The sequence below is a fragment of the Penicillium antarcticum genome (assembly GCF_028974205.1).
Source record: "Penicillium antarcticum strain IBT 31339 chromosome Unknown utg000002l_segment0_segment0, whole genome shotgun sequence".
Taxonomy (NCBI): Eukaryota; Fungi; Ascomycota; class Eurotiomycetes; order Eurotiales; family Aspergillaceae; genus Penicillium; species Penicillium antarcticum.
In genome coordinates, this window is record NW_026695300.1 from 49,217 (window position 1) to 73,267 (window position 24,051).

Here is a 24,051-nt window from a genome sequence, read left to right on the forward strand (position 1 = left end):
CAGCATTTGGTATATTTCATATGTCACTCTCTACCGGCACGCTCGTTAAAACCATGTCCGGCGTCAAAAGCTTTTCACGAACCAAGATAGCATTCAAGAAGTCATTACTATCCACACGACGGTATCCTTCTTCCAGCGTCTTCTCAATGCCTGCCTGCAAGTGACGCTGAGCCAACCGCCCCCGTACTTCTTGGGGATCCGAGTCAACAAAGACGCGGTAATCGGCCAAACCTGCGATTTCTTGCCAGCCGGGCTCATCGAGAAGTAAGTAGTTCCCCTCGAGTATGAGAATCGAAGCATCCGGAGTGATGCAAGTGCCATTCTCCACAGGATCTTTTGCCTCATGATCAAACGTTGGTGCGTGTAAAATATCTGCACCAGACCATGTCCCAGAGCCTGGAATTGCCAACGGAGTCTCATCTGCCCAGGTGCGAAGTTGACGGACGAAAGATACGAAGCGGGTGACATCGAACGTCCAAGGGGCACCTCGACGAATGTGTGCCTCCTTGGGATCAGGCAGCTGGTTCAAAGCTGCTCTAGATAGATGAAATCCATCCATGGAGAGAATGATTGCCTTTCGGGTTATTCGATTTAGTTGACAGACCACCTTTTGGGCCGTAGTAGTCTTCCCCGAGCCGGGTATACCTGCGATGGCAACCAAGTAGCGTGGTTTGGGATGAGCGTTGGCTTGTCTGCAGATAGTTTCTGCCAATTGGCTGTATTCGGGTTCCATCTACATAATTAGTATGAGAAAGATGCGGTTAATTGGAAGTTGAACGTTACCTTGAATGAATGATATTCAATTACCGCAAACCCTAGATACTTCAACCACCGCAGGAGATCAAGGTATTATACGGCGAAAAAGAAGAACAATAGGAACTTACGCCATTCAACATTCTTCTCAAGGGGAATTATTAAGTAGAGGTGGAGGGGGTGCCGGGAGACTGTGATCCGATGCAAAGCACTCTCGGTGTTGCCCCGAGTTATACCTCAAATGGCGAACAATGGTGGAGGAAAATTATTTTGTAATTTATATTTTCATAGCTAGAGATGGCTTCTTGGTGCTTGATGTTAAAGTACATATTGATTACCAACACAATGAGACCAGAATCTGGATACAAAAAATACAGGAAATCACACAAGATGCTATCTTAGATATGAGTCTTTCTCGTTGCCTTCGCCTGCGCTAACTTTAAAATACATATTGCCATAAGGACCTTGAGTTGCTAAACCGATATGATATGCATCAAACGTCAGAAGGGACCGCACGTGTCGGAATGCGGTTCCGTATGGGTGGCGATGGGGAAAGTATCGTGAGCCTTATGGTCAATCTCTGACTATGAGACGTCATATTGGCCACTGTAGGCAACGGTGGGTGTTTATGAGCTTCCGTATTGTCAGAATTAAGGGGAATTTTTCTTTGGTTTGAGAAACTAGTTCTACATCACAATCGTCTAATATGGTCCACATCAGCGAGGCAATCAAGAATGACCACAAGAAGATGCAGTCTTACTACTATGCCATAGTGAGTTCGGAAGACAAAGATGAGCAAGCCCGTATCCAGAAGGAGTTTATCGGGGAGCTCTCACGCCATGCCGTTAGCGAAGAGCTGGTGGTTTATCCTGCAATGGAAGAGTTTTTAGCGGATGGAATGGCGATCGCAGACAAAGATCGGAAAGAACATTCCACGGTGGGTGCGCCTGGTTGTGACAATTATTGAATATCCTGACACCATGAACAGATTAAACAACGAGTTGATGCCTTTCAGGATTTGAGCAGCTCCGATCCACGTTTCCTTCCCACGATCGCAGGCTTGATGGATGATCTTGGCAGAAACTTTCATGATGTAGAGACAATCGATTTACCAAAGCTGGAGAATCACATTACTTCCGACGAAAGCGAGCAGTTGGCAAACGCTCTGCAACGAGCCAAGGTGTTTGTGCCATCCGACTCACGTCCAAGTGTGCCAAACAAGCCACTCTTTGAGACTGCCGCCGAGATGATCACGGCCCCCCTCGAAAACCTCCAGGGGTTGCTCCCTACATGGTTGGGGGATGATCCGGACCCAAAACCAGCAGAATGAGTGAGGAGTCACGGGTTGGACAATGCATCAAATAGCAATGTATATATACAAAGCTTGGAATGATTAGGTTACTGGCCAGTTTAATGCTTGGGCTGTTCCACAGACTCTACATCTTGGTCCTTATTGTAGACATCTTGTTGAGTCAGACCATTCCAGAGCATCTCACTTCGTGAAGCCAGCCGACTTGGTTGCCAATGACGTTTATTACCTTATGCTTGGCTTCACTTGTGATCTTTGGATTGTTCAAAGTTCTAAATAGTTACTAGTTGTGTCGAATCAGACAAACACGTTCCAACAGACTATGCTTTATAGCAGTGTATCGCGTTTAATTCATCCTCAATGGAGACTTCGAGCTCATTATTTTCACCCAGGTTCGACATAGTGGATTTAATTGTTTGGTGGACGTCGTAAAGAATCAATTACTATTCTTTGCAGAGCCAATACCTTCGGATGGCAGAGGCAAACATCGGGCCACGTCACGTCCTTATCATGCAAGGCAAAATATCTAAAACTGAATATATGAATTGATTATTCATCTCACTACTGAGTGATCCCGAGTGATAATCAAAGGTTGTTGTAACCAGTGTGTCTGTAACCAGTGTGTCCATCTTGGTTCAACATCTCCACGTCCGTTTCTTCCTCTATCCTGTAGGCTCGAGGCAGGATTTTGCTGGGATGGAAGACATTAAAGAGCAAGCAAACAATCAACATTAACGCCGCATCAAACACGTAAATGAAAACTTCTTTGCTCTGAAGATATCCATCACTGCCCTGAACATATTCAGCCACTCGGTAGATGGACCGGATCATCACTAGGGCGCTAGCAACATAGAGAACCCTCATGTAACTTGTCCAAGGGATTTTGGTATCGCCCACGGCATACAATGGTGTGGCGAGCATACGGCGGTGGAAAACAAAGGAAACGACGATGAAGAAACCGAAAAATAGGATTTGCACGAAGAGTCCTACAACAATCATGTTGTTTCCCTGTTTGACTTTCGACTGGTCTTTTGCTGTAGCAAGTAGACCACCACCTATCAAAACGGTGCTCATCAGAACCCAATCTTCTTTTTAGAATTATCCGGCTTACCTCCACTCTGGATGAAGAACGACAGTACATCGCCCGTCACAAAGATCTTGGACAACCATGATGGTCTAACGAGTGAGCACGAAGCCCCGTTTAAAAGACGAATGATTCTCCCAAGAACCATGTATATAGAGGCTGCGAAAAAAGCGGGCGCCAACAAAAGCATCAGGCTTTGTGCAATATATGGTTTGGTCGTCCAAGTCGGGGTTTCTTCAGCACTCACGAACCTCGCAACGTATCCGCACGCCTCAACTAAAGTCCATACCGGTCAGTACATAGTAGAGAGAGGATTGTGGATAGAATGAATCATACAGAGGCTACCGATAAGAAATGGTATGAAGTACCATGATCTATTTCGACCCAATTGCCACAGATGTATCACGGTGGTAAGGCCAAAAAGAGCAGCAAATGGAATAGCAGTCCCAGATGATGGGCTGTAGTGGTATAGCTTGAATCCTTCGGCCATCTTTAACGAGTGAGGTGTGCAAGATAAAAGAATCTCGAAATATTGGTACCGGTGATTAATGTGAGAAGGAATACAAGAGCTGGGGTTTAAAGAGAGAATTGAAGGAATCCCCGACCTTTCTACTGAACAGAATTTCTGACCCCATTGTTTTCTTTTGTTTAAATTTTGCTTAAAATAGATACAGCAGGTTCTGTAATATTCTATCTGCCTTGGAACCAAGGACATTAGAAAGGTGCGGCTCGGCTTCCACAGATACCAGGCTCAAAAGTCTTCGCCACTAGGCTTCTTTGGTATAACGATACGAATGTCTGATGTGGCATCGAAGGGTTCAAACTAGCTACAATTTAGTGCCTTTCTTAGATTGCAATGATCTACCCAATAAGCCTGGGGTTTCAGGATCATCATCCAATCAACTATCTTCTAGATCCCGAAAATGGAAAACATCACGAATACGAGGATCCAGCTGCGAATAGTCCCATAGCCGGTTCCTGGTTATCGATTGAAATTTCCTGTCCGACTTTCCTATAGTGGAGTGTAGAGCGAAATACGATAAAATTGTCTATCTGTAGGACATGGATCCGCGTACCCCAAACTAGGCCACGAGAATATCAATTTGCCCCAGTCCAGCCGTATAAATGTGTCCCAATCACCTGCGCGTTTTGGATTATTTCTCCTTTACTTTCCCCATTTGAACTTTCCCTCTATTTTCAGAAAATGGCTTGGACATTCTATTACTATACCCCATCCAGCCCAGCTGCAGGTATCTTCGTTGGGCTGCTTGGTGTGAGCACCGTCCTACATTTCTACCAATTGGTGCGAACGCGATCATGGTTCATGATTCCATTCCTGATCGGCGGTATCTGTGAGTCTCCATACTCTTGAGCATAGATTTTTTTTTTCTTTTTTCATTTCTCATGTTGTTTTCATTTTTTAGTCGAAACGATCGGTTATGTCGGCCGTCTGCTATCGTCAATCGAGGCTCCGGACTACACGAAGGGACCGTATATCATGCAAAGCGCTCTCATCTTGATTGCACCGGCATTCCTGGCAGCAAGCGTCTACATGACGCTCGGAAGAATCATATTCATGCTCGATGGAGAGAAGTGCTCGTTGATCAGACTGAAATGGCTGACCAAGATATTTGTGGCGGGTGATGTCTTGTCTTTCTTGATGCAAGCTTCTGGTAAGTCAATTTTGTCCAAAACAGTGAACTCGGCTAATGACTGGGTCAACAGGCGCTGGCATTATGGTAAAAGACACAACAAATCCATCCACTGGTGAGCACATCATTATCGGAGGACTTTTCGTGCAGATCATCTTTTTCGGGTTCTTCATGATCAGTGCCCTTGTGTTCCAGTCACGCATCATGAGCAACCCCACCGGGAGATCTATGGAACTGTCAATTCTGTGGCGTCGGCACTTGACTGCCTTGTACATCACCAGTGTTCTAATTCTGGTGCGATCGATTGTTCGTGTTGTGGAGTACCTCCAGGGCTATGATGGGTATCTAATGAAAGAAGAAGTGTTCATCTATGTCTTCGATGGGTTGTTGATGCTGGTAGCAATGCTGGCTCTTCAATATGTCCATCCCAGTGAGATCAATTGTCTTATTGGCCGGGGGGATCGGTACTCAGAGAAAGTTTTCAAGACGCGCAAGTTCGTGCCGGAATCGGCATTGGAGATGAGTGGAGCCATGGAGGCGTAGCTTGTAACGGCGGTTTCTCAAAGTCGGCCATTCATGATAGCAAGAGTTTGTAATGAATCTGTAACTCAATTTCTTCGAAATGTTACTTTCAAGTCTCCATAGGTATTGTACCCGGTTGGTTACTTTGCGCCAGCCCGACTTGCTCTTTCGGCCACTTGATATGGGGCTGCCAGTCAGAGGGCAAGGACTGCCTAATCTCTTCTAAAACCACAGAGCCCCAAGGCCCTACGCACCAGTTCTCGCAGGCCATGTGTAGAAATCCGCAGTAATGGGCTAGCACCACGAGGGAAAAGGGTACTCTATGATCCAGATCACTGAGATACTCTGCTGGTGCTCGAATAGCCCAGCCTGCGGCAAGAGTCATTGATGTGGGCTCTGTTAAAGTGAAAGCCGCTAGGTCGCGCAAAGACTTGATCACTCGCTCGTAGACTGGACAATTGTGATGAACAGATTGCTGGCCACACTGAGCGTTTAGTTCACAGAGACGGTCAAAAGCAGCTATGACATGATCGGGCAAACATATTTCTGGTTGCGTTATGTTGAAGAGAGGAGCAAAATTACTCTGGAGTAAGAATTCGAACTCTCTGCTGGCGACTGCCTGGACACCACGCGAGAGAGTAAAAATTTTAATCAAAGAGTCCAGACTTGGGCCATCAGCAGTTCCAGGGGTAAGGGCACTTCCCAGTCCAAATGCCACTACCAAACCAGCAAAGCCCATCATTGCTTTGACATTGGATCGGTCAATATTGGAGAGTTGATCGGAGAACATGGACAGGGCAATGTTTTTGTGTGAAATTGCAACACTTAGCCACTTGGATTGACTTTCAGGCTCACGAAGTTTTGACAAATGTAGTGCGGAAAGGCCCAAGATTCCATGCATCAGAAAAGGTGCCTGGAGAGCCTCTTTTAGCACCACTAGCTCCCAGACCTTGCGGGTCTCTTCGCTGCGAGCTAGGAGTTTATGCGTATGCATGATCCACTGGAGCTCAAGTTCAAGCTGCTCCATGTTCAGTCTAGGTGTGCTTTCAGATACCTCCGCTGCCTCGAACTGATCAAGAAGAGGCAATGTGCCTCTATTGGAGGGAGATGTTACATCGTCTGCCGAAGACCGCCTCGTGCGTTGGGGCCTTCGGCGTTGCTTTTCTGTGAAAAAAAAAGGCCCCTCGGAATTGTACACACATTCATCCTGTCTCTGGCTGCAAGTAGTACAACTCGGACGTTGTTCATCACACTGTAATTGAGTCAGGATGTGGAAGCTAGGGGAGAGCATTTACGTGATACCTTGACCCGCCTTCGCTTACAATTGGCACACCCATGGCGAGATTTAGTATGTGAGCGTCTGAAGGCCATTTTCAGACCACCCCGGCGAATACTGTCGGCGTGAAATTCAAGAAGGCAAAGATGTCCATGTCCATTGGGGGAGTGATGAGTCAGCGAGTCATGTGCTTTGAAGATTAAGAGTATGGGACGCTAGTCAGAACAGGGACTAGCGAATGATCCTATAGATCTCAGCCTTGGAGGGCTGGACATCTTCAACTCGAAACAGAGTAGCTCTAGGTCATTGCAAGATTTCTAAAGTTCAGTTAAGAAGACTGATTATCATTTGTCATGGATGGGTTGTCATTCATGCAACCTCTACACCCCGGGTGTAGAAGAGCCTACAGTTCTTACCTCCTTGTCGCAAACTTGATGGAAAGCTGCCAATTTTTGCCTCAATTAGCCATCGAAGATGATAGTAGACACAGAGTGGTGGAATCTACAGAAACTGATTTGTAGCGAGTTCAAAGTTAATACCTGTGAAATTTTAGTGGTTGTTTCCGTGATATATACTTCTGGCTTCCTAGCGGATGACAACGCAACAGCGCGAACTGAGTAGCAACTTAGAATAAACACTCCCAGTGAATGCAATTCAACCGAGCAGCCATATGTGTTCTAGCATACAGATTCTGAGAAGGCGTGCTGACAATCCATCTCCAGTGGCAGGTATTCTATTGTCACACCAACGCATTCTTTGTGAAATCATCACCGGGGTCTCCGTGATTTTGACCTATTCTTGGAATAAGGGAAGAGGATCTAAGTGGGACTCGACGTGCCCAGACTCAAAAGAAGGAAAGCCGTCAAGTAATTAAGGCGGTTAGTGGAGCGCGAAGCGGCAAACTAACTCTAGATCGACAATGCGGCCGCGTCTCCACAACAACACTGGAAGAATGTCGCATACTCAACTCGTCGACATCATACACAACTATGGCGAAGAAACTTCACGGTTTATGACTTTGCTCAGTTTGTTGGCCCTTAGGTTCCCCCTGTTTTATTGGCTTCGCCAATATTCCCCTGTTTCATCGGTTGTTTGGGGGTGCGCCATAGCGCGGGATGCACGTTTCAGGTTGACACCCACACCCTTAACCGCCGAGATAGTGACCAGTCCGCAATGTGCGTTGGCCGTTCTATACCCCTGAAGAATGGATCATCCCTCGTCGCGGTGGATTTCGGCTTCTGGCTAGAGCGCCATCCTGGGTCTTTTTGCACATGGCAACCTATCCCGGCCTTAGTAGGATACAACAGTGAAGTGGTCAGGCACTCAGTCCCTCTGACTGGATGGAAGAATGGATCCTCAATGGTCTTTCCTTTCTTGAAAAACTAAATACATGGGCACCTGCACCTGGGCATTAATAAATATTTGGCTCAAATTCCTGTTGTTCTGCGAACACGTTCGACACGCTCACATTCCTTTCTCCTTGTTGACAATCTGGATTGTCTGCCTTTCTTTTAGTCGTTTTTGTTCAATTACTTTCTTTTCTGGTTTCTTACCTTCAACTGCTAGATCAAAGTCATTTAAGGACCTTGTTCGTTGCAAGCCCATCAAGATGGTTACCTCACGTTCATTGAGCGCTGGTTCGCTGATGCTCGCTTTACTGTCTTCTCCTGTAGCCGCCACAAGTTACTCCCTAGTTGAGACTTGGCAGGGGAAGAATTTCCTGGACTATTTCAACTTCCACACCGGATCCGACCCGACGAACGGATATGTCAACTATCTCGACAAGGCGAGTGCCGAGAGCGCAGGCCTCGTTAAGGTGACAGACAGCGGCAGTGTATACCTCGGAGTCGACCATACAACGACACTAGACCCGAACGGCAAGGGCCGTGACTCCGTTCGCATTGGAAGTAAAAAGTACTATGACCAGTCTTTGGTCATTGCGGATATTGCCCACATGCCTGGCAGCGTCTGTGGAACATGGCCAGCTTTCTGGTCCGTTGGCAAGAATTGGCCCGGCGATGGAGAGATTGATATCATCGAGGGTGTCAACCTTCAAGATCACAACGAGATTGTCATGCACACCGCTGGTACATGCAGCTTGACGGACACAGATATGACTGGCGTTGTCAATGCCACGGGCTGTGGTGAGGACTTGGGAACTGTTGGATGTGTGATCGAGGGCCACAAGGGCAGCTATGGCACCTCATTCAATGGCCAGGGAGGTGGTGTGTATGCTATGCAGTGGACCGATGAGTTCCTAAAGATTTGGTATTTCCCCCGAAGCTCGATCCCAGCCTCTATCACCAGCGGCAAGCCCGATGTCACCAAGTTCGGCACACCCATGGCACTGGTTAAGGAATCATGCGACGTTGCAAATGCCTTCAAGGCTCAGTCCTTCATCTTCGATGTTACTTTCTGTGGTGACTGGGCTGGGGGTGTCTTTGGCGACTCGGGTTGCCCTATGAGCGATTCCGATTCCTTCCAAAGCTGCCACAACTTTGTCGCCAACCATCCTGCTCAGTATGAGCAGTCTTACTGGGAAATCAACTCTGTCAAGATATATCAGACTAGTGTAGAGGAAACTGCTGTTGTTTCCTCCCAATCCTCCGAGTCTGCTGCGCCTGTCAATTCTGCAGCTTCTGAGACCGAGGCTGCTGCTCCCACCACCGAAGCCGCTCCAGTTGTGTCCAAGTCCACTGGTGAGAACCATGCCACCGCAGTGCACTCGTCGGCTTCTCAAGGTACAGCTGCCGTTGGAAGCATCCAGGAACTGAATCCTACTTCTACTGCTCCTGCTGCGGCCCTTGGAAAGACCGCTACTGAGGAGATTCAGCAGTCCCATGCTACTAAGAAGACCCGGACCATCACGGCGCTCGTCACCTCGACCAAGACTATCTGTCCCGAAGCCGAGAAATCTTCTTCTCTTGCTGCTCTCTTGCCCGCAACCCCCGTGGTGACCACCCCTGCTGTCCCAGTCGCAGAGATTCCTGGCAACAGCCAACAGGTCAAAGAAGCTACCTCTGCAGCTGCAATTGTTGCTCAATCATCTCCGACATCGCAGGCAGTCGTCCCAGTCGGTCAAATCCAACCATTCATTGAAACAGGTGTCTCTGCCCAGAGTAGCCCAGTTGCTGCTGCACACGACAACGTGCCTTCTTCGGCCCCAGTAAACTTAGTATCCGGTGCAGCCCCCTCGGCCCCGGCCCCTACTGAGACGCCAAGTATGGCTCCATTCGGTGCTTCCTGGTTGCATCCTTCAGCGACACGCTCTGCTGCCCCCTCTAATGTGGCGTCTCAGCCCTCCCGGGCCCTGGGCTCTGCACCAACTGATGTCTCGCCTGAGACCGCAGCCACCTCTTCTGGGAGCTTCGTTTCCAGCGAGTCCACAACCGGAGCTGTCCCTGTTTTCACCGGAGCTGCTCAAAAGCTGTCACTGAGTGCCCCCGCGGTTCTCTGCGCGTTGATTGCCTTTGCACTTTAAGTTTGGCCCTTCGGTTTGTTTGTATTCGGTGGCGGTTTCCCTTTTTTATTGTACAGCAGGCCTTAGATCTGGCCTAAGCGACTTTTGACTATTCTTTGATCAAGTCTGTCTATTGAGTTCTTGAAGCGCACTCCCTTGTTCACCCAGCTCGCAGCGGGAAATTTAGCTAGTTAATGAAAAGTGTACAACTCCATATATCTGTGATAGACATTCCCTCATCCAATACTTGCACTTCTGACCCCCACAGCTTGAACCTCGATCAGAACGTTGCGCATGGTGATCAAATCTAAATTTACTTCCATCTTGCTAGCCAGTCCCGGGCATAGCAGCTGAGAATACCATCATCAACAATTCGTAATCGCCCATTTCGCAGAGTAACGCTATCCCTCTCAGCCTTGTCCGTGATAAATCTCTTAAATTTGCTCGTCCCAGCAGAGCGCTTCCCTCCATGCATTTGCTCATAGTGGTGAATGAGCTTGACCGCTGGATTGGCACGTTCTTCACCCCTTGCCTCGCTCTCACGAAGCTTATGCAACCATTCCTCGAAGGGCACTGAATCAAACTCAAACCCACAAAGTCTAAGAGTGTCCAGGAGCGATGACCAAGGGAACGAACGAGAATTGTACACATTGAAAATAGAGTCATCCCTTTGTGCCGTAGATGAATGTGATGCCTGGGTGTCCCGGGTATCAGCTAGAGATGAGCATGATTTGGCCAGCTCGAGGATACTGCAGGCAAGCTTGTCCACTGGGAGCCAGGAGCATTCTTGATCTAGATCTGGCAGCGCGTTGATAGTGAGTGCCGATCGGATCATTAGCGGTAGAGCTTCGGAGTCATTCCACAGGCCTTTCTTGGAGTGACCCGAGACCTGTCCAATTCGGAGTGAATATGCTCTCGCACCACTCTGGCGCGCATTGCTCACAATCCGCTCTCCGACTACCTTGGACTGTCCATAGCCCATGAAAGAATGATCCAAAGCAACTGGCTCCTCGAGTATCTCATCAGAAGGTGAGCTTAGAGCAGCCGAGACAGAGGAGCAGAACATCATAACAGCTGGCTCAGGTCTATGAACGGAGAGCGAAAATTGGATCAGGTTGTAGAGTCCCTGGATATGTGGCTCGAATTGGGACACAGGAAGGTTGAAGTTAACGGGCCATGCAGTGTGAATAATTAGAGAAACCGAGTCAAGCATGTGTTTGATCATGTCTTCTTCCAGACTCAGACCAAAACCGGGCTTATCGAGAGAGCTGTTGAAAGCGATGATCTTGGTCATCTGCTCGGGGCTGATATATAGATCCTTTTCAACCAAAGCGTTGATTACTGTCTCCAGCGACGATACGCGCCTAGTGAGGCAATAAATTGTCGATATAGAGTCGTCATTGAGTAGCTCAAACAATGTATGCGCACCGATAGAACCGGTTGCTCCTGTTAGAAGCTAGTATTTTGTTAGATCAATGTTCAGATAAATAGGGGATCTACTTACCACACTCGTTGTATTTGGGTACACCTCTTGTCGAGGCTGATGTCGTTGGAACGCGGAGTATTTCTCGATCAAGTCTGTCATCACCGATATAGCACTGTTTTTACTTGCAATTTTATTGCCATTTTGCAAAGTGTGAATATGTTGAGCCAACTGCGATATGCTCCCCGCATCGAAAATAACATTCTGAGTTGGAATGTGGCTTTGCTGGAATTTGAAGCGTTGAAGGATTAGACGCCGAAAATGGATCGCTTTCAAACTATCAACTCCCTCGGAGAAAAAGTTGGCGGTTGCTCCTGATATGGAAATCCTCAGTTCTTCTCGAGCCATTTGGAGAAGAAGAGACTCCGTTTCGGCAATATCGAGCTCGAGCTTTCCCTCCAATTGATTTTCCTTGAGGAAGAGGCTTTCAATAAGCCCCTCGTGCTGCTGGTAGACTTTGGCTCGGATCATGGATCCTTTGTCGGTTCGAGGAAACTTGGCATCAGAAGGTAATATAGCGACCAAATCGCGGGAGATCCGCGCGAAGGTTTCAGCGTGCGAGTTGGCCTCCTGAATGATTGGCCAGATGTGATTAAGATATTCATCGTCAGTTGCATGCTCCACTTCAGATTCAGGGGCTCTCAAAATCAGAAGACCAGGAGCAGCCTTACCCAGTCCGACCACGACAGCTTCATGGACGAGTGGGTGTTGCTTGATACAGCCTTCAATAGGAAGAGGCAGAACCTTCTCACCATTGATGAGGTTGATACGATCATCTAGCCTCGACATATACTTCCAGCGATCCGGAATTGTAGGATGGGGCGTAAATACATCCTTGGAATGGAATGAACCTGGTGGTTCATCGGAGTTTGAAGCTGTCAGGGCTGGATGACCAGCCAGATAGACGCACTCATAAAGTAAGTCAGACTCGGATATAGGTTTCATCCAGATATAAGTAGAAATGTTGTCAAAGAACCGCAGATAATTCCAATACGGGTCTCCCGTCGGCCGTGAGATTGATTCAGCGACGAGTCCAGCTTCAGTCCTGCGGACGTTGTCAGATTGTGGATCTTTAAAATTATTAATAATACTCACAGGCCAAATGAACCACTGAAATGGACACCTTCACTAACAAGCCGATCTCCAAGTTCATCGGGACACGGCGCACCCCCATAGGTGACGAGCATGCAACGTCGGAGTGCTGCGATACCTCGAGTATCATTGATCAAAAGTTGAAGGATATACGGGACCGCGGCGATGGATTCTGGCTCTGCTTCCTCAAGAGCTGCAACCAAAAGATCAGCCGTGAATGGTAGAGCAGAGTTCCACATGTAGGCAGTCTTTCGCATCCACATAGCCTGTAATGCAGTCGATAGACCGTGAAGATGATACCAAGGAAGAGGATTGAAAGAGGTAAGCCCAGGACCTCTTAGTGGGTGGGTCATCAAAGCTCGATGAGTGAGGAAAAGTGGCTTTGGAGTGCCCGTTGACCCTGAAGAATGAAGGATGATAGCAACCTTTTCAGGATTCCGATTGCGATGCAAGACCAAGAAGGATGATTCTGGTTTATTGTTCAAAGAGTTCGAGAGCATTGGACGGCAACTGACAAGTTTTCGTTGCAGAATCTCACCCAAAGTAGTGCGAATACTGGATGATTTTCCGTAAATTATCGTATTGCATCCCACAATTTCCAGTAATCCAACACAAGCTTCGCCAGAAAGTCTCGGGGAAAGCATCATGACAGTGTGGCCCAGTCGACTTAGGGCAAAGAATGTGACGACCAGGTTGATGTCTGATAACGTCAAGAGCGCAACGATAGATCTATCTTTTGTTGACTTTGACTATCAGGAATTATGTCATGATTCATTTTAGAAGAACATACCTGCTTAAATCCGTCGTCAATAAGACTGGTGACGGCCTGGTTAATCATATCATCCAAGTCCTGTCCGGTATAATAATCAAACGAGGCCGCATCACTCTCCGAATGAGGATAGGCAAGAATCGGATGTTGAACAGCATCAGCAGCTCTTAGGCGGATCAAATCATCGAGGACTTGCAGTAGTCCGAACTCTTGAACGAGAGGATTGATAGTACTTGAGGAGCCAGCTTGCGTCTGATCACCACTTTGGACACCCATTGTAAAAGAGTACTTCATGGAAAGGTGAGAATGGTGGCACAGCAGCCATGGAGTTGAAGTATGATATAAGCCCAGGTATGATCCAAGTATCTACGGTCAAACCATTTGCTGTGTGGACTCATTTGCCGGCTGCATCGTCTGCATTCGGAGTACGCGGAAGGAAGTCCTTCCGGATGTGGAGAAAGAGATACATATCTCACGTCTTTTGCCCATAGGTAAACTTACGCGGAGTAGTTGTAATCGTTTGTGGTGCTGAGAGGGCTCCGCTATTGAAATCTAGCAGACTAGGATGTATCGAATTGGTGTTTGATCGAGGCCAGATCCTGATCGGAGATAGCCCTATGCAAGCACTCGCAGCACCGTTTTAGTGCTGACAAGTGGCTGGGATTTCCTTTTTTCGCCACGTCTTCCCCCCTGTTGATGATAGTCGGGTGGAATTACCTCCATACTATATACCACGACGGTTTTTAAAAATGCGTTGAACTTCTGATTTGAAGCCATCTACTACTCACACTTAATCGCATGCATTGGAATTGAAGATGAAGGATTGTTACGCTGCATAGCTGCCTGAGATGTCTGCGCCCGTCGGTATGAAAATCCCATTGCGACAGCTCAGCTCGCCATGTTTCTAAAGTGGCGTTTGTGGACTTTTGCCTCACGATACATTGATCTCATGATCACGCATTTGGCGACATCGTATCTAATACCCTGTGGGTGTGACCAGCGAGGAAATTCAGCGTCAGCTGGGTGACATTTGTTCAGACTGGGGGTGTCCAATACACTCCGGCCCACTGTTGGCTATTGGCTGTCTTCACTGCATCCTAACACTTCAGGACCACATAAGTGCTACATCGAGACTTTTCAGATACGCAGCAAACGCTAACCATGCAGGCCCTGCCCCAGTATCTACCGCAAACATATACCTCCCTTTAGTGTCGAATGGACCGAGCCAAAGGTCAAGGATGCCACCCCAAATGACGTATGGAGTAATTGGACCTAGCGTTCAGCACTTAAATTGGTTCTGAGACTGGTATGGAGTTTACGGATCTGCAATAGTCCATATTGAAAATCCCAACGTCTAGGGAGAATGGGAACACCTCCGCTGGAATGCTGCCTTATGGGGCCGATATATACTATTGAATCACGGCTGTTCTCGGCTAACGGTCCCTTGAGCCATCTTTGGAATGTTAACCGTTCGATCGGGCCCTGGGATGCCGATCACTGCAAATTTCTTTGATATCGGCCTTGTAAAGTTCTAGAACAAGCCCGGACAGCATTCCTGGATTGCAGATCGGCCCCAGAAATGGCCAGTGGGCATTGGACGAAAGGAGTGTATTGGCCCAGCATATTTTTGCCATATAACGCTTAGCGCACAGGTTCTACTAGTCCATTCCGCCGATCTGAGACATCTACATGTATCCACTCCGTCGGGGAGGCTTCCGTGACTGTATGCAGTGGATAACCTTCAACTAGGGGGTTATCCTCGTGGAGTAATGGGTATGAATAGGAATTGATCGTTTTACTGAGCACAGAATATAGAGGTTTTGTGGAATGTGAGAGGTTTGTTGATGCCTTAAAATTGCCAAAATAACCATCAAATACACGTGCAACAATGCAGGATGGATGTGATTCAATCCAATGCGACAGAGTTGGATCCCTTTTCCATCTTGTCGCCCAAGTATCGCAGAACTCGCTGCCAGGATTGACTGGCTCGCCTAGCATGCTCATCTGGAACGACCGGGTTGTCGTCTCCGGTTGTCCGCGAGAAGACCTCCATGCTGACCCACCCAGTGTAGCCCAGACGAGTGATGCAGGCATCTGTGACCTTGCGGATCGGAAGGTATCCACCGCGCTCCTCCTCACACGGGAAAAGACGGGCATTCCGCGACCAGGCTAGCAGCGTGGGCAAGCCTACGTGGAGGAATGGCGTCTGTGGGTCGACCCGCTCACCATCGGCAAGTTGGACCATCAGGACTCGGCTCGGATCGATTTCCCGAACGAGTCGATCCATCGAGTCCTGCAAAGACTTGTCGGCGTTTGCAGGCAGTCGTCCTGTGGGGTCTGTGGGGTCGGCCCACAGCCGAGCTGCAATGTTGAAGGTATCCAGACATATTCCCAGATTGGGTCGATTAGCCCGTTTAATCACGTCCCAGGAATCCTCCCAAGTGTTGATGTATGTACCCCAAGCCAGTGCTTCATATGCGATGCGTACAGGGAATGCCAAATCGGCAGCCTCGGCCAGGTCGGCGGCAAGCCGGTCTCGGTCACCAGTAATTTCGGAGGGATCGAGGAATGACGAAGGGATCAGAATGAACAGGGAGTCCCCGAGAATTTTGGTTAATTTTACCCAGTGCCTGAGCTCGTCAATACGCTCACCATGGCGAGCTGGGTCGACCAGCCCTTCGTAGTGACGAAAGGGTTGCAGGGCTAAAACCTGCAAGTGACGCTCCGCGCAAAGATGGTGGATGGCGTGTGCTGCATCGATCTCGTAGTCTCGAGCGGATCGGGGCGAGCTGTCATTCAGCTGGAGCGTCTTGGCGAGCTGTGCAAGATCATCGTGGAAAAGTTCGAGTCCTTGTTGGCCATTGCGGGCAGCGGCGTCGAGTTTGGCAATGATTGGATGTAGATTCGCAGCTCCCAGGCTCACAGTGGCGATAGCTGGCTTCCAAGACAGGCCAAGCTCAGAGATAGGGGGACTGGGGAGAGAATGCATCGGTAAAATAGTTTACTTGTACATGTGACTAGTAGCCACTAGTGACGCCTTTTATAGAACAAATCAGCTCTCACATCACCGAGTCGCCTCTGTTTCCGTGTACTTCGTACCTTCAGGGGTTTAATGAGAAAAGTGGGTAAACGGAGTAAGTAGAGAATAGATCTTCCGGATTCAAATCGCACACCGTAAGCCAAGCCTGTACACCCTTTGGATGATCTCGGCGATCGCCTCTTGTCCTCAATGCGGTGGTGAGCTGACGTTTGATATCGCCCGAATTGTGGCTGTTTCCGGGAAACACCGATGCATGGACAATGGAGAAATACTCGTGATAGTACTCTGTCTCAATGTCACTGTGACTTGAAAAAACGGGTATATAAGATGGAATCAGCAGCCAGAGGGTTCCATCATCCCAGACTGTACCACACGAAGCTGAAGCAATTGCGCCGAACATCCGACATGACGATCGTCACGCCTCTGTATTCTTTAGTCAATCGCATCAGTGCGATGACCATGAAAGAAGCTTCGGAGTCGTCTCCACAAGCCCACTTTGAACTGTTGCAAATGATCGACCAGCTAAGAGCGGCAGTGGAAACTCCCACAGAGACCGTTTTACGTCTGATTTACCAGGTATATATCTTTCACCGAGGTCAATATCCCAGTCTGACCGAGGAAAGCCCCCGCAAAATGCAGCGTTGCGGACTGTGATAGAGTTGGGTATCTTCGCCGTGTTGGTGGAGAAGCGGCACAGAGAGACGGGAGTCTCTGCCACTCAACTGGCCGAACATACGGGCGCCGAGCCTGATTTGATTAGTATGTTTTCGGCATTGGTGGCGTGAACCGGCTAATTTTGTGAATAGTCCGTTTGATGCGTGTCATGACATCGCTCGAGCTATGTACCTCGACTTCGGAGGTCTATTTTGCCAATGAGAAGACAGTGGCGCTCACCCAACCGATTGGCAGAGATGGGATTCCATGCATGTAAGATGTGGTAATTCTTTGCTTTTTCCTCACGGAGTTCTTACTGCAGAAATAGATATGATCTCACAGTGCCAACTTTGAGCAAATTGCCCGAGTACCTCCGGTCTCACGATTATATCAATCCTCAGGACTATACTCGCTCACCCATGCAATGGGCGGTTGGCCAAAGCCAGTTTGAATGGCTGGCACGTAACCAACAGCAGCAGACGCTGTTCAATTCCTATATGGCCAGCCGTCGCGAGGGCAGACCCATGTGGTTCAACACATACCCCGTTGAGCGACTGCTTGGCGATGCCGTGCCATTTGAAGACACCGTATTCTTGGTCGACGTTGGAGGTAACCAGGGCCACGATTTGAGCAAGTTCCGCAGAGAATATGGTCATTTGCCAGGGAAATTGATCTTGCAAGACCTGCCCAGTGTGGTCGAAGGGGTCTCCGGTCAAGACGCTGGGGTTGAGGTGATGGGATACAGCTTCCTGGAGCCCCAGCCTGTCAAAGGAGCACGAGTATACTATTTCAGAGCCATCTTCCATGACTGGCCCGATCACATCTGCCAGCAAATCTTGCGTAACACCGTGTCGGCTATGGCACGGGACTATTCGCGCATTCTTATCGTGGACTTTGTTTTGTCGGACACCAAGACTCCGTTGATGCAGGCTTCAATGGATATTCAAATGATGAGCATCGGGGCTGGTGTTGAAAGGTCGGAGCGACAATGGAGAGATTTGTTGCGCAGCGCTGGACTGGAGATCGCTGGCATTTGGAATCAAAACCCAGGCATGGAGTCGGTGATTGAAGCTGTTCCAATTATGGTGTAAGGGTGAAGTATGAGAGAAGTGAAGTTGGAGGAATGGGCAAGTATTTACAGAGAACAATCAACTCAAATATTTCGCGCCTGTGAGCGCTGCATCTTCCACTACCACTGTGCCGCGGAAATACAATCGGTGCTGGTCTAGTTGCCGTTCCAGTACAGCTCGATATCTCTCATTCTTCATCAGCCCTCCGGCCAAAACAAGCACGGAAGTCTCTGATGGCTGGTAATCAGTCCCCTTGGAGTTGACCAGTCGACCAAGTGTTTTGCCTATTAGTACGGCAACCTGACAGTTCACAATGGAATCTGCTGTCTTATCCTCCCCAATGAGTCCAAGAACAAGCTCGGCAATGCTAGCGATGCGTGCCTTGACACCCTGTGTGCATTTGCTCGCGAGTATCTCGTTCAACATGTCGATGCCGGCATTTTCAGAAACGGGACAGCCCAGCTTTGCAGCAACTGCCTGTTCAAGTCTACCTGGCTCGCGTGTTTGAATCCCTAGAGTGATTTCCTCAAAGACACCTAGCGTGTGTTGAATGGCCTTCAGACCGATAGCGTATCCACCCCCTTCATCCCCAAGCATATGTCCCCAGCCACCGGACCGGGCAACGCGTGTATAGCCTTCACGCGATTGGCTGTATCGCATGGCAACACTTCCAGTCCCGGCAATGAGAACCAAGATGGACGACGGCTCCAATTCTCCTGGGACCGCGGCAGTCAAAAGATCGACATCGTTGGTTAACTGGATGGCCGTGTGATTGAGCCCGAAAGCCTCTCCTAACTTGGGCGCCAACAATCCCTTGACTCCAGCTCGATCAAGTCCAGCAAGCCCAATCCACACGGAGCTGAAGCATGATTGCAGGTAATTCTTCCAATCGGAATCTGTCTGATCTCTGCCGCTTGGGAATTGGTCTTTCAAGGCAGATTTCGTGGCTTCCAGCAGTGTCGCTACCACCCCATCTAGGTTTTTAATGCTATCGGTTCTGCCAAAAGTCAACTTCCGTCTGAAAATCTTGGGATCTGGGAAAACTCATACAAATTACAAGGACCGGCATAACCTCGACAGACAATATTGGCCCCGTTTGTGACCGCAGCAGCGCATTTGGTACCTCCACCGTCGATGCACAAAACAAACGGCCGGCCAGACTTGACCTCAGGAGTAATCTGTTGACCAGGCTTCGAGACAGCAGCTATTGCGTTGGCCAAGACTCCACCAGCAGCTTCAAAGTATCCTTCACACGCCTCGACCGACTCTCCAGTATCGGCGACCAAGATAGCCAACTTGACACTATGGTTGCACCTTGAGAGAAGTGCATCCAGATCCTCATCTGGCAAAGAATGGCACTTGGAGCTCAACCTCCGCAAAATATTACGCGATCGTTGCTTCAACTTCAAATTGGAAGCCACAAGATCAACCATCTTAAAAGGTCAGTAAAGCCAAAGACCTTGTTATGGACAACTTACCATGTTTCCATAGGTCTTTCCAGTGCGAACCATCGTGCCTGTACTGAGCATGTTCAGAACAAGCTTGGTCACAGTTCCAGCCTTGAGCCGCGTGCTACCAGTGACTACTTCAGGACCTGGCAAAGGTGCGATCAGGAAGTCTGCGATCCCTGCACTCCCAATAGCCGATGGTGCTGCACAGACAACGCCAATAGTAACGCAACCGAGCCTTTGGGCAAAAGCCAGACAGCCCATAACATACGGTGTACGACCTGAACTTGCTATGCCGATGATGCTGTCGACTTCGGGATCCAGGTTTAGCTGCTTCATCTCTGCCTTGCCAACCTCTTCATTGTCCTCCGCGCCCTCTTGAGCTTGCCGAATCGCATCATCCCCGCCTGCAATCAGGCCGATGAATTGCGAGCGAGGAGCAGCAAATGTCGGGGGGATCTCCGAAGCATCCAAAATGCCCAATCTATTGTTGAGACTATTAGCCTCTGAATGGTCACCTCTAAGCCTCCACTTACCTTCCACTTGTGCCAGCACCGACATATACTACTCGGCCACCTCGGCGCACCCGCGGCGTCAATGCGTCGATAGCACCGGCAATAGCAGGCAAGCAAGGGACGACGCTGTCTGGAACAAGATGGTCATCCGCATTGATCACAGTGCACATTTCTAGCGTTGACATCTGGTCAATATGTACCGTTCGAGGATTGACCCCCTCCGTCTGGAGTTTCGATAAACTTCCTAGATCCATGATCGCAATGTTTCAATATGCTCTCACAGATATGCGGAAGAACCACGTCGCAAATTTGGACATTCAAGAGAGTTTTGAGGCTCGAGCCCCAGCTAGATGAAAATATGGAAAACCCTCCATATTGTGGGGGTTACGAGGCAGAGTTACAGCGAGGATATCGGCTGCGTGGCAATGGACACTTCTGCCAAGTTGTGGAGAATCTTCCCCCAGACTTCGCCTCATGCGGAGTTTTTCGGCTGTTGCCGCTTGATACCATAACGGCAACACGGCTCAGCGCTCTTGATAAACACATTGACAGAGGTTGGCTGACAGGTTCTCCACACTTCTGATGCTACGATAATGTATGGATCCAGAGATAGACGTCGGCTCTCGCATGCAACCCCCGAAACGTGGGGTTGGGCCTCCGCTATTAAAGCACCAATGCATTACCCCTTTCCTTTCAACTTTACAAAATGGCGAGTGTTGAAGAAGAATCTGGTCAGTTGGCCTATGTTCGAAATGAAAACCGCTCAACTTTTTACAAGATCTGGACGCACTGTTGGTTCCAGATCATATTAATGAGTTTTATATGCTTCTGCTGTCCAGGAGTAAGTTCCACGCACCGGAACCACAAGCGAGTTTGGCATTGACCTTGAACAGATGTACAATGCACTTACTGGTCTCGGAGGTTCTGGTCAGGTCAACCAAGCTGTCGCTGCCAATGCGACGGTAGCTCTTCTCGCTGCTACTGCAGCCACTGCGTTGTTCGTAGTTGGACCGATCTTTGAGCGTATCGGTCCCAGAGCGTGCCTCTTGCTCGGGGGATGGACATATCCATTGTACTCGGGCAGTCTTTTGTGTTTCAATGGTATGGTCACTCACGTCTTTTGGTCCCTGGATATGCATTAATATGTTCCCCGACAGCCACAAACAACGGTGCCTTTGTGATTGCTTCTGGTGCCATTCTTGGTATTGGTGCATCATTCCTATGGGTTGCGCAAGGTGCTATCATGACAACATATGTGCCTGAGTCGCAGAAAGGACGTGCAATCGCTGCCTTTTGGATTATCTTCAATCTCGGCGGTGGGGTTGGTTCTCTTGCCAGCTTTGGTCTGAACTATAACTCCAAGAGCGGAACTGTATCCGATGGAACATATATTGCCTTGTTGATTATCATGGCCATCGGATGGCTATTGGGCGTGCTCATTTGCCCACCTAAGTATGTTCGCTCTGCTCAGTTGAAGCCAACACTCGAGAACGAGAAAAACTGGCGACAGATTCTGCGCCAGTCAGTCAATACCATTGTTGACTGGCGCGTGCTGTGTATGCTGCCACTATTTTTCTCCGCGAATGTGTTCTACTCGTATCAGCAGAACGCTGTAAACGGAATGAACTTCAACATCCGGACACGGTCGCTCAACGGCGCCTTGTACTGGATTGCCCAGATGCTGGGTGGGCTCATCATTGGCCTCGTCCTTGATATGCCTGGTCTCAGCCGACCAATGCGAGCCCGTGTGGCTTGGGTATTCCTATTTGTAACGGGAATGGCCGTCTGGGGAGGCGGATATGTCTTCCAGAAATGGTCAGATCGCCGTCTGGAACGAGGTCTGAAGCAGGACATTGATTACACGGATTCCGACATCTCCGTGGGCCCGATCTTTCTTTATATCTTTTATGGCGCATATGATGCGTTTTGGCAGTCGTTCTGCTACTGGCTAATGGGCGCCCAATCCAACTCTCCCGCGGTGACTGCCGTTCTGGTGGGAGCGTACAAGACCTTCCAGAGCACTGGAGGTGCCATGGCGTGGCGCGTGAATGCTCTGGGAAAGCCAGCGATGACCCAGCTCGCTATGGACTGGGGTCTTTGCATGGGCTCCTTATGTATCGCCATCCCAACTGTGTTGGCAGTCACTTTGACGAGTGACCATGACTCAGTTGATGGCATGGATTCCCCGGACGCGGAGAAGCCTCAACCTGACGTGAAGATTTGACGCTAGACTGTGGAGTAGGCCCTGGGGAAATCGATCTTTCATATATCCACTTGAAGATGTATAGCAAACAATAATAGTCGCTCCGAGCAAGCCGACTCCATTCACTTGTAGAATATGACTAGATATATGTACACGGCAGAACCTGCCCGTAGACTCCAGGCTCGGATTGCATTGCAAATCTCAGCCTCTCGCGAGTCATTATTTTACCGAACGCACTTCTTCAGCACCGCTGTCTCCAGAAGAAGCTTGGTATATTGACGATGTGCCCAAGCAACCTTGTCATCCATTGGTGGAGCCTCGGCCTTGCCAAGACCCTGGTAGAAACAGCTCTTGAGAGTGAACTCTGCGACGCCCTGCTCGGGCTTGACAACTGCGCCGATTTCAAACAGACCATCGGAGGGACGAACGTCGCGGACACGAGGAGAAGCACCACAGCGGACAGTGATCTTGTCCTCGGTCTTTTCAACGACTTCGAAGTGATCGGTGATGAGGGTACCGACCTCGTAGTTGCTGGAGAGAAGGTCCGATCGCTTCCAGAGATGGTGGGCAGTCTCGGGGCCACGGTACTTTTGATCGAAATAGGCACGCTGGGGGATGTATCCTATGGAAACCAGGTCAGAATCTATTCAGTAGAAGCTCTGGTGCTTCGATCGGGACTTACCCATGCCACCCCAGACACCAGCGCAGAAGGCCTCCACCAGCTTGCCCTTGTCCTCTACCAGCTCAGGCTTGATCTTGTCGAGGGGAATGCGGCGAACACAGACATCGTGCAGAGTTGGGTTGCGATTGGGGTTGAACTTGTTGAAAAAGGTCGATTGGAAGATGGGATCAGAGGTGTCCATGTGATCAAAGACATCATTGCGCGTGGCGCCCCAGAATACGCCGACCGAGGCGACAGTACCAGCAGCGCCAACCTTCAATAGACGACTGAAAAGACCCATGTTGTTGTGTGGAAAGAGAGAGAGAGGGGAGGGGCAGAGAGGAAGGACGGAGAGCTCGGGGAGCTGGAGTCTTGGCGGCGGAAACGGCCTCCCGTCGACTCCCATTTCTACATTCTACAATTCATGAAGAAGTCGATACTTTAATTTGACTCGGAGAGGCCTTTCTGAGAAGCTCGGTTCAGCTTCTCAAGGTTTACAGATATTGCATATACCTCGAATTGGCGCCAGAAGGGCTGCCTTCCCCACAAAGTCGGCTTCTCCCCAGACGACCCTTGACCAATCCATCAGCCTTCATTGGTCCCAATTGGCCCCAATTGGGTCTAAGTCGAGCATTTCTCATCTGGTATGTCTCTGCATGTTACTTGAGTTTCCGAAAATGACGACAAATCCGGAAATCCCGACTGATCGACGCGATAGTTGAAGGACTGTGATATCTGAACTAGCCAACCTCTGGAGGTTGTCTCCAGAGGAATAAATCTACGTAACCGCAACGCGAGATTAAGCACGATGCTATCCTGGACATGAAATTACATTGGTGGCTTCAACGCACTAATTGCTACTCCCAACATCTCCACTCGGAATTGCCGACGTGCTTCGCAATCACAGATTCCCCCAGTCTGTGGGGAAGATCGACCCCCGTTCTTTAGAACCCGAAACCCCCCTATGGATTCTAGAGGCCTCTCTTTTGTTCTACTCATCTTTCAACCATTGAAGCCTGGATCTGTAGAATGGCAGACAAGCAGGGTTCACTATATACAA

The 24,051-nt window shown here is 49.1% G+C and overlaps 12 protein-coding genes across 12 annotated transcripts; 5 read left to right on the forward strand and 7 right to left on the reverse strand.

Annotated features, from left to right (window-relative positions):
• Positions 1-16: 16 nt before the first annotated feature.
• On the reverse strand, positions 17-733 carry N7508_001010 (phosphoribulokinase/uridine kinase family protein; the record flags this gene model as incomplete). Its single annotated transcript, XM_058459076.1, has 1 exon — positions 17-733. The coding sequence occupies one exon, from the start codon at positions 731-733 to the stop codon at positions 17-19; it is 717 nt and encodes a 238-aa protein (XP_058322608.1).
• A 726-nt stretch (positions 734-1,459) lies between these two features.
• N7508_001011 (uncharacterized protein) lies at positions 1,460-2,083 on the forward strand (the record flags this gene model as incomplete). Its single annotated transcript, XM_058459077.1, has 2 exons — positions 1,460-1,690; positions 1,742-2,083. The coding sequence occupies 2 exons, from the start codon at positions 1,460-1,462 to the stop codon at positions 2,081-2,083; spliced, it is 573 nt and encodes a 190-aa protein (XP_058322609.1).
• Positions 2,084-2,647: 564 nt separating this feature from the next.
• Positions 2,648-3,636, reverse strand: N7508_001012 (RTA1 domain-containing protein; the record flags this gene model as incomplete). Its single annotated transcript, XM_058459078.1, has 3 exons — positions 2,648-3,117; positions 3,174-3,422; positions 3,483-3,636. The coding sequence occupies 3 exons, from the start codon at positions 3,634-3,636 to the stop codon at positions 2,648-2,650; spliced, it is 873 nt and encodes a 290-aa protein (XP_058322610.1).
• A 714-nt stretch (positions 3,637-4,350) lies between these two features.
• N7508_001013 (RTA1 domain-containing protein) lies at positions 4,351-5,341 on the forward strand (the record flags this gene model as incomplete). The annotated part of the gene is made up of 3 exons (XM_058459079.1): positions 4,351-4,498; positions 4,571-4,819; positions 4,872-5,341. The coding sequence occupies 3 exons, from the start codon at positions 4,351-4,353 to the stop codon at positions 5,339-5,341; spliced, it is 867 nt and encodes a 288-aa protein (XP_058322611.1).
• An 88-nt stretch (positions 5,342-5,429) lies between these two features.
• Positions 5,430-6,657, reverse strand: N7508_001014 (Zn(II)2Cys6 transcription factor domain-containing protein; the record flags this gene model as incomplete). Its single annotated transcript, XM_058459080.1, has 2 exons — positions 5,430-6,572; positions 6,643-6,657. 2 exons carry the CDS (start codon positions 6,655-6,657, stop codon positions 5,430-5,432), a joined length of 1,158 nt encoding a protein of 385 aa, XP_058322612.1.
• Positions 6,658-8,205: 1,548 nt separating this feature from the next.
• Positions 8,206-10,077, forward strand: eng2 (putative GPI anchored endo-1,3(4)-beta-glucanase; the record flags this gene model as incomplete). Its single annotated transcript, XM_058459081.1, has 1 exon — positions 8,206-10,077. One exon carries the CDS (start codon positions 8,206-8,208, stop codon positions 10,075-10,077), a length of 1,872 nt encoding a protein of 623 aa, XP_058322613.1.
• A 292-nt stretch (positions 10,078-10,369) lies between these two features.
• N7508_001016 (uncharacterized protein) lies at positions 10,370-13,676 on the reverse strand (the record flags this gene model as incomplete). Its single annotated transcript, XM_058459082.1, has 4 exons — positions 10,370-11,512; positions 11,561-12,584; positions 12,635-13,380; positions 13,422-13,676. 4 exons carry the CDS (start codon positions 13,674-13,676, stop codon positions 10,370-10,372), a joined length of 3,168 nt encoding a protein of 1,055 aa, XP_058322614.1.
• A 1,630-nt stretch (positions 13,677-15,306) lies between these two features.
• Positions 15,307-16,389, reverse strand: N7508_001017 (uncharacterized protein; the record flags this gene model as incomplete). Its single annotated transcript, XM_058459083.1, has 1 exon — positions 15,307-16,389. One exon carries the CDS (start codon positions 16,387-16,389, stop codon positions 15,307-15,309), a length of 1,083 nt encoding a protein of 360 aa, XP_058322615.1.
• Positions 16,390-16,845: 456 nt separating this feature from the next.
• Positions 16,846-18,185, forward strand: N7508_001018 (uncharacterized protein; the record flags this gene model as incomplete). The annotated part of the gene is made up of 4 exons (XM_058459084.1): positions 16,846-17,016; positions 17,064-17,199; positions 17,247-17,367; positions 17,423-18,185. 4 exons carry the CDS (start codon positions 16,846-16,848, stop codon positions 18,183-18,185), a joined length of 1,191 nt encoding a protein of 396 aa, XP_058322616.1.
• Positions 18,186-18,242: 57 nt separating this feature from the next.
• Positions 18,243-20,381, reverse strand: N7508_001019 (putative glucokinase regulator family protein; the record flags this gene model as incomplete). The annotated part of the gene is made up of 4 exons (XM_058459085.1): positions 18,243-19,161; positions 19,215-19,597; positions 19,643-20,096; positions 20,149-20,381. 4 exons carry the CDS (start codon positions 20,379-20,381, stop codon positions 18,243-18,245), a joined length of 1,989 nt encoding a protein of 662 aa, XP_058322617.1.
• Positions 20,382-20,833: 452 nt separating this feature from the next.
• Positions 20,834-22,351, forward strand: N7508_001020 (putative MFS transporter; the record flags this gene model as incomplete). The annotated part of the gene is made up of 3 exons (XM_058459086.1): positions 20,834-20,968; positions 21,021-21,228; positions 21,285-22,351. The coding sequence occupies 3 exons, from the start codon at positions 20,834-20,836 to the stop codon at positions 22,349-22,351; spliced, it is 1,410 nt and encodes a 469-aa protein (XP_058322618.1).
• A 203-nt stretch (positions 22,352-22,554) lies between these two features.
• On the reverse strand, positions 22,555-23,292 carry N7508_001021 (uncharacterized protein; the record flags this gene model as incomplete). The annotated part of the gene is made up of 2 exons (XM_058459087.1): positions 22,555-22,952; positions 23,013-23,292. The coding sequence occupies 2 exons, from the start codon at positions 23,290-23,292 to the stop codon at positions 22,555-22,557; spliced, it is 678 nt and encodes a 225-aa protein (XP_058322619.1).
• Between the last annotated feature and the right edge of the window lie 759 nt (positions 23,293-24,051).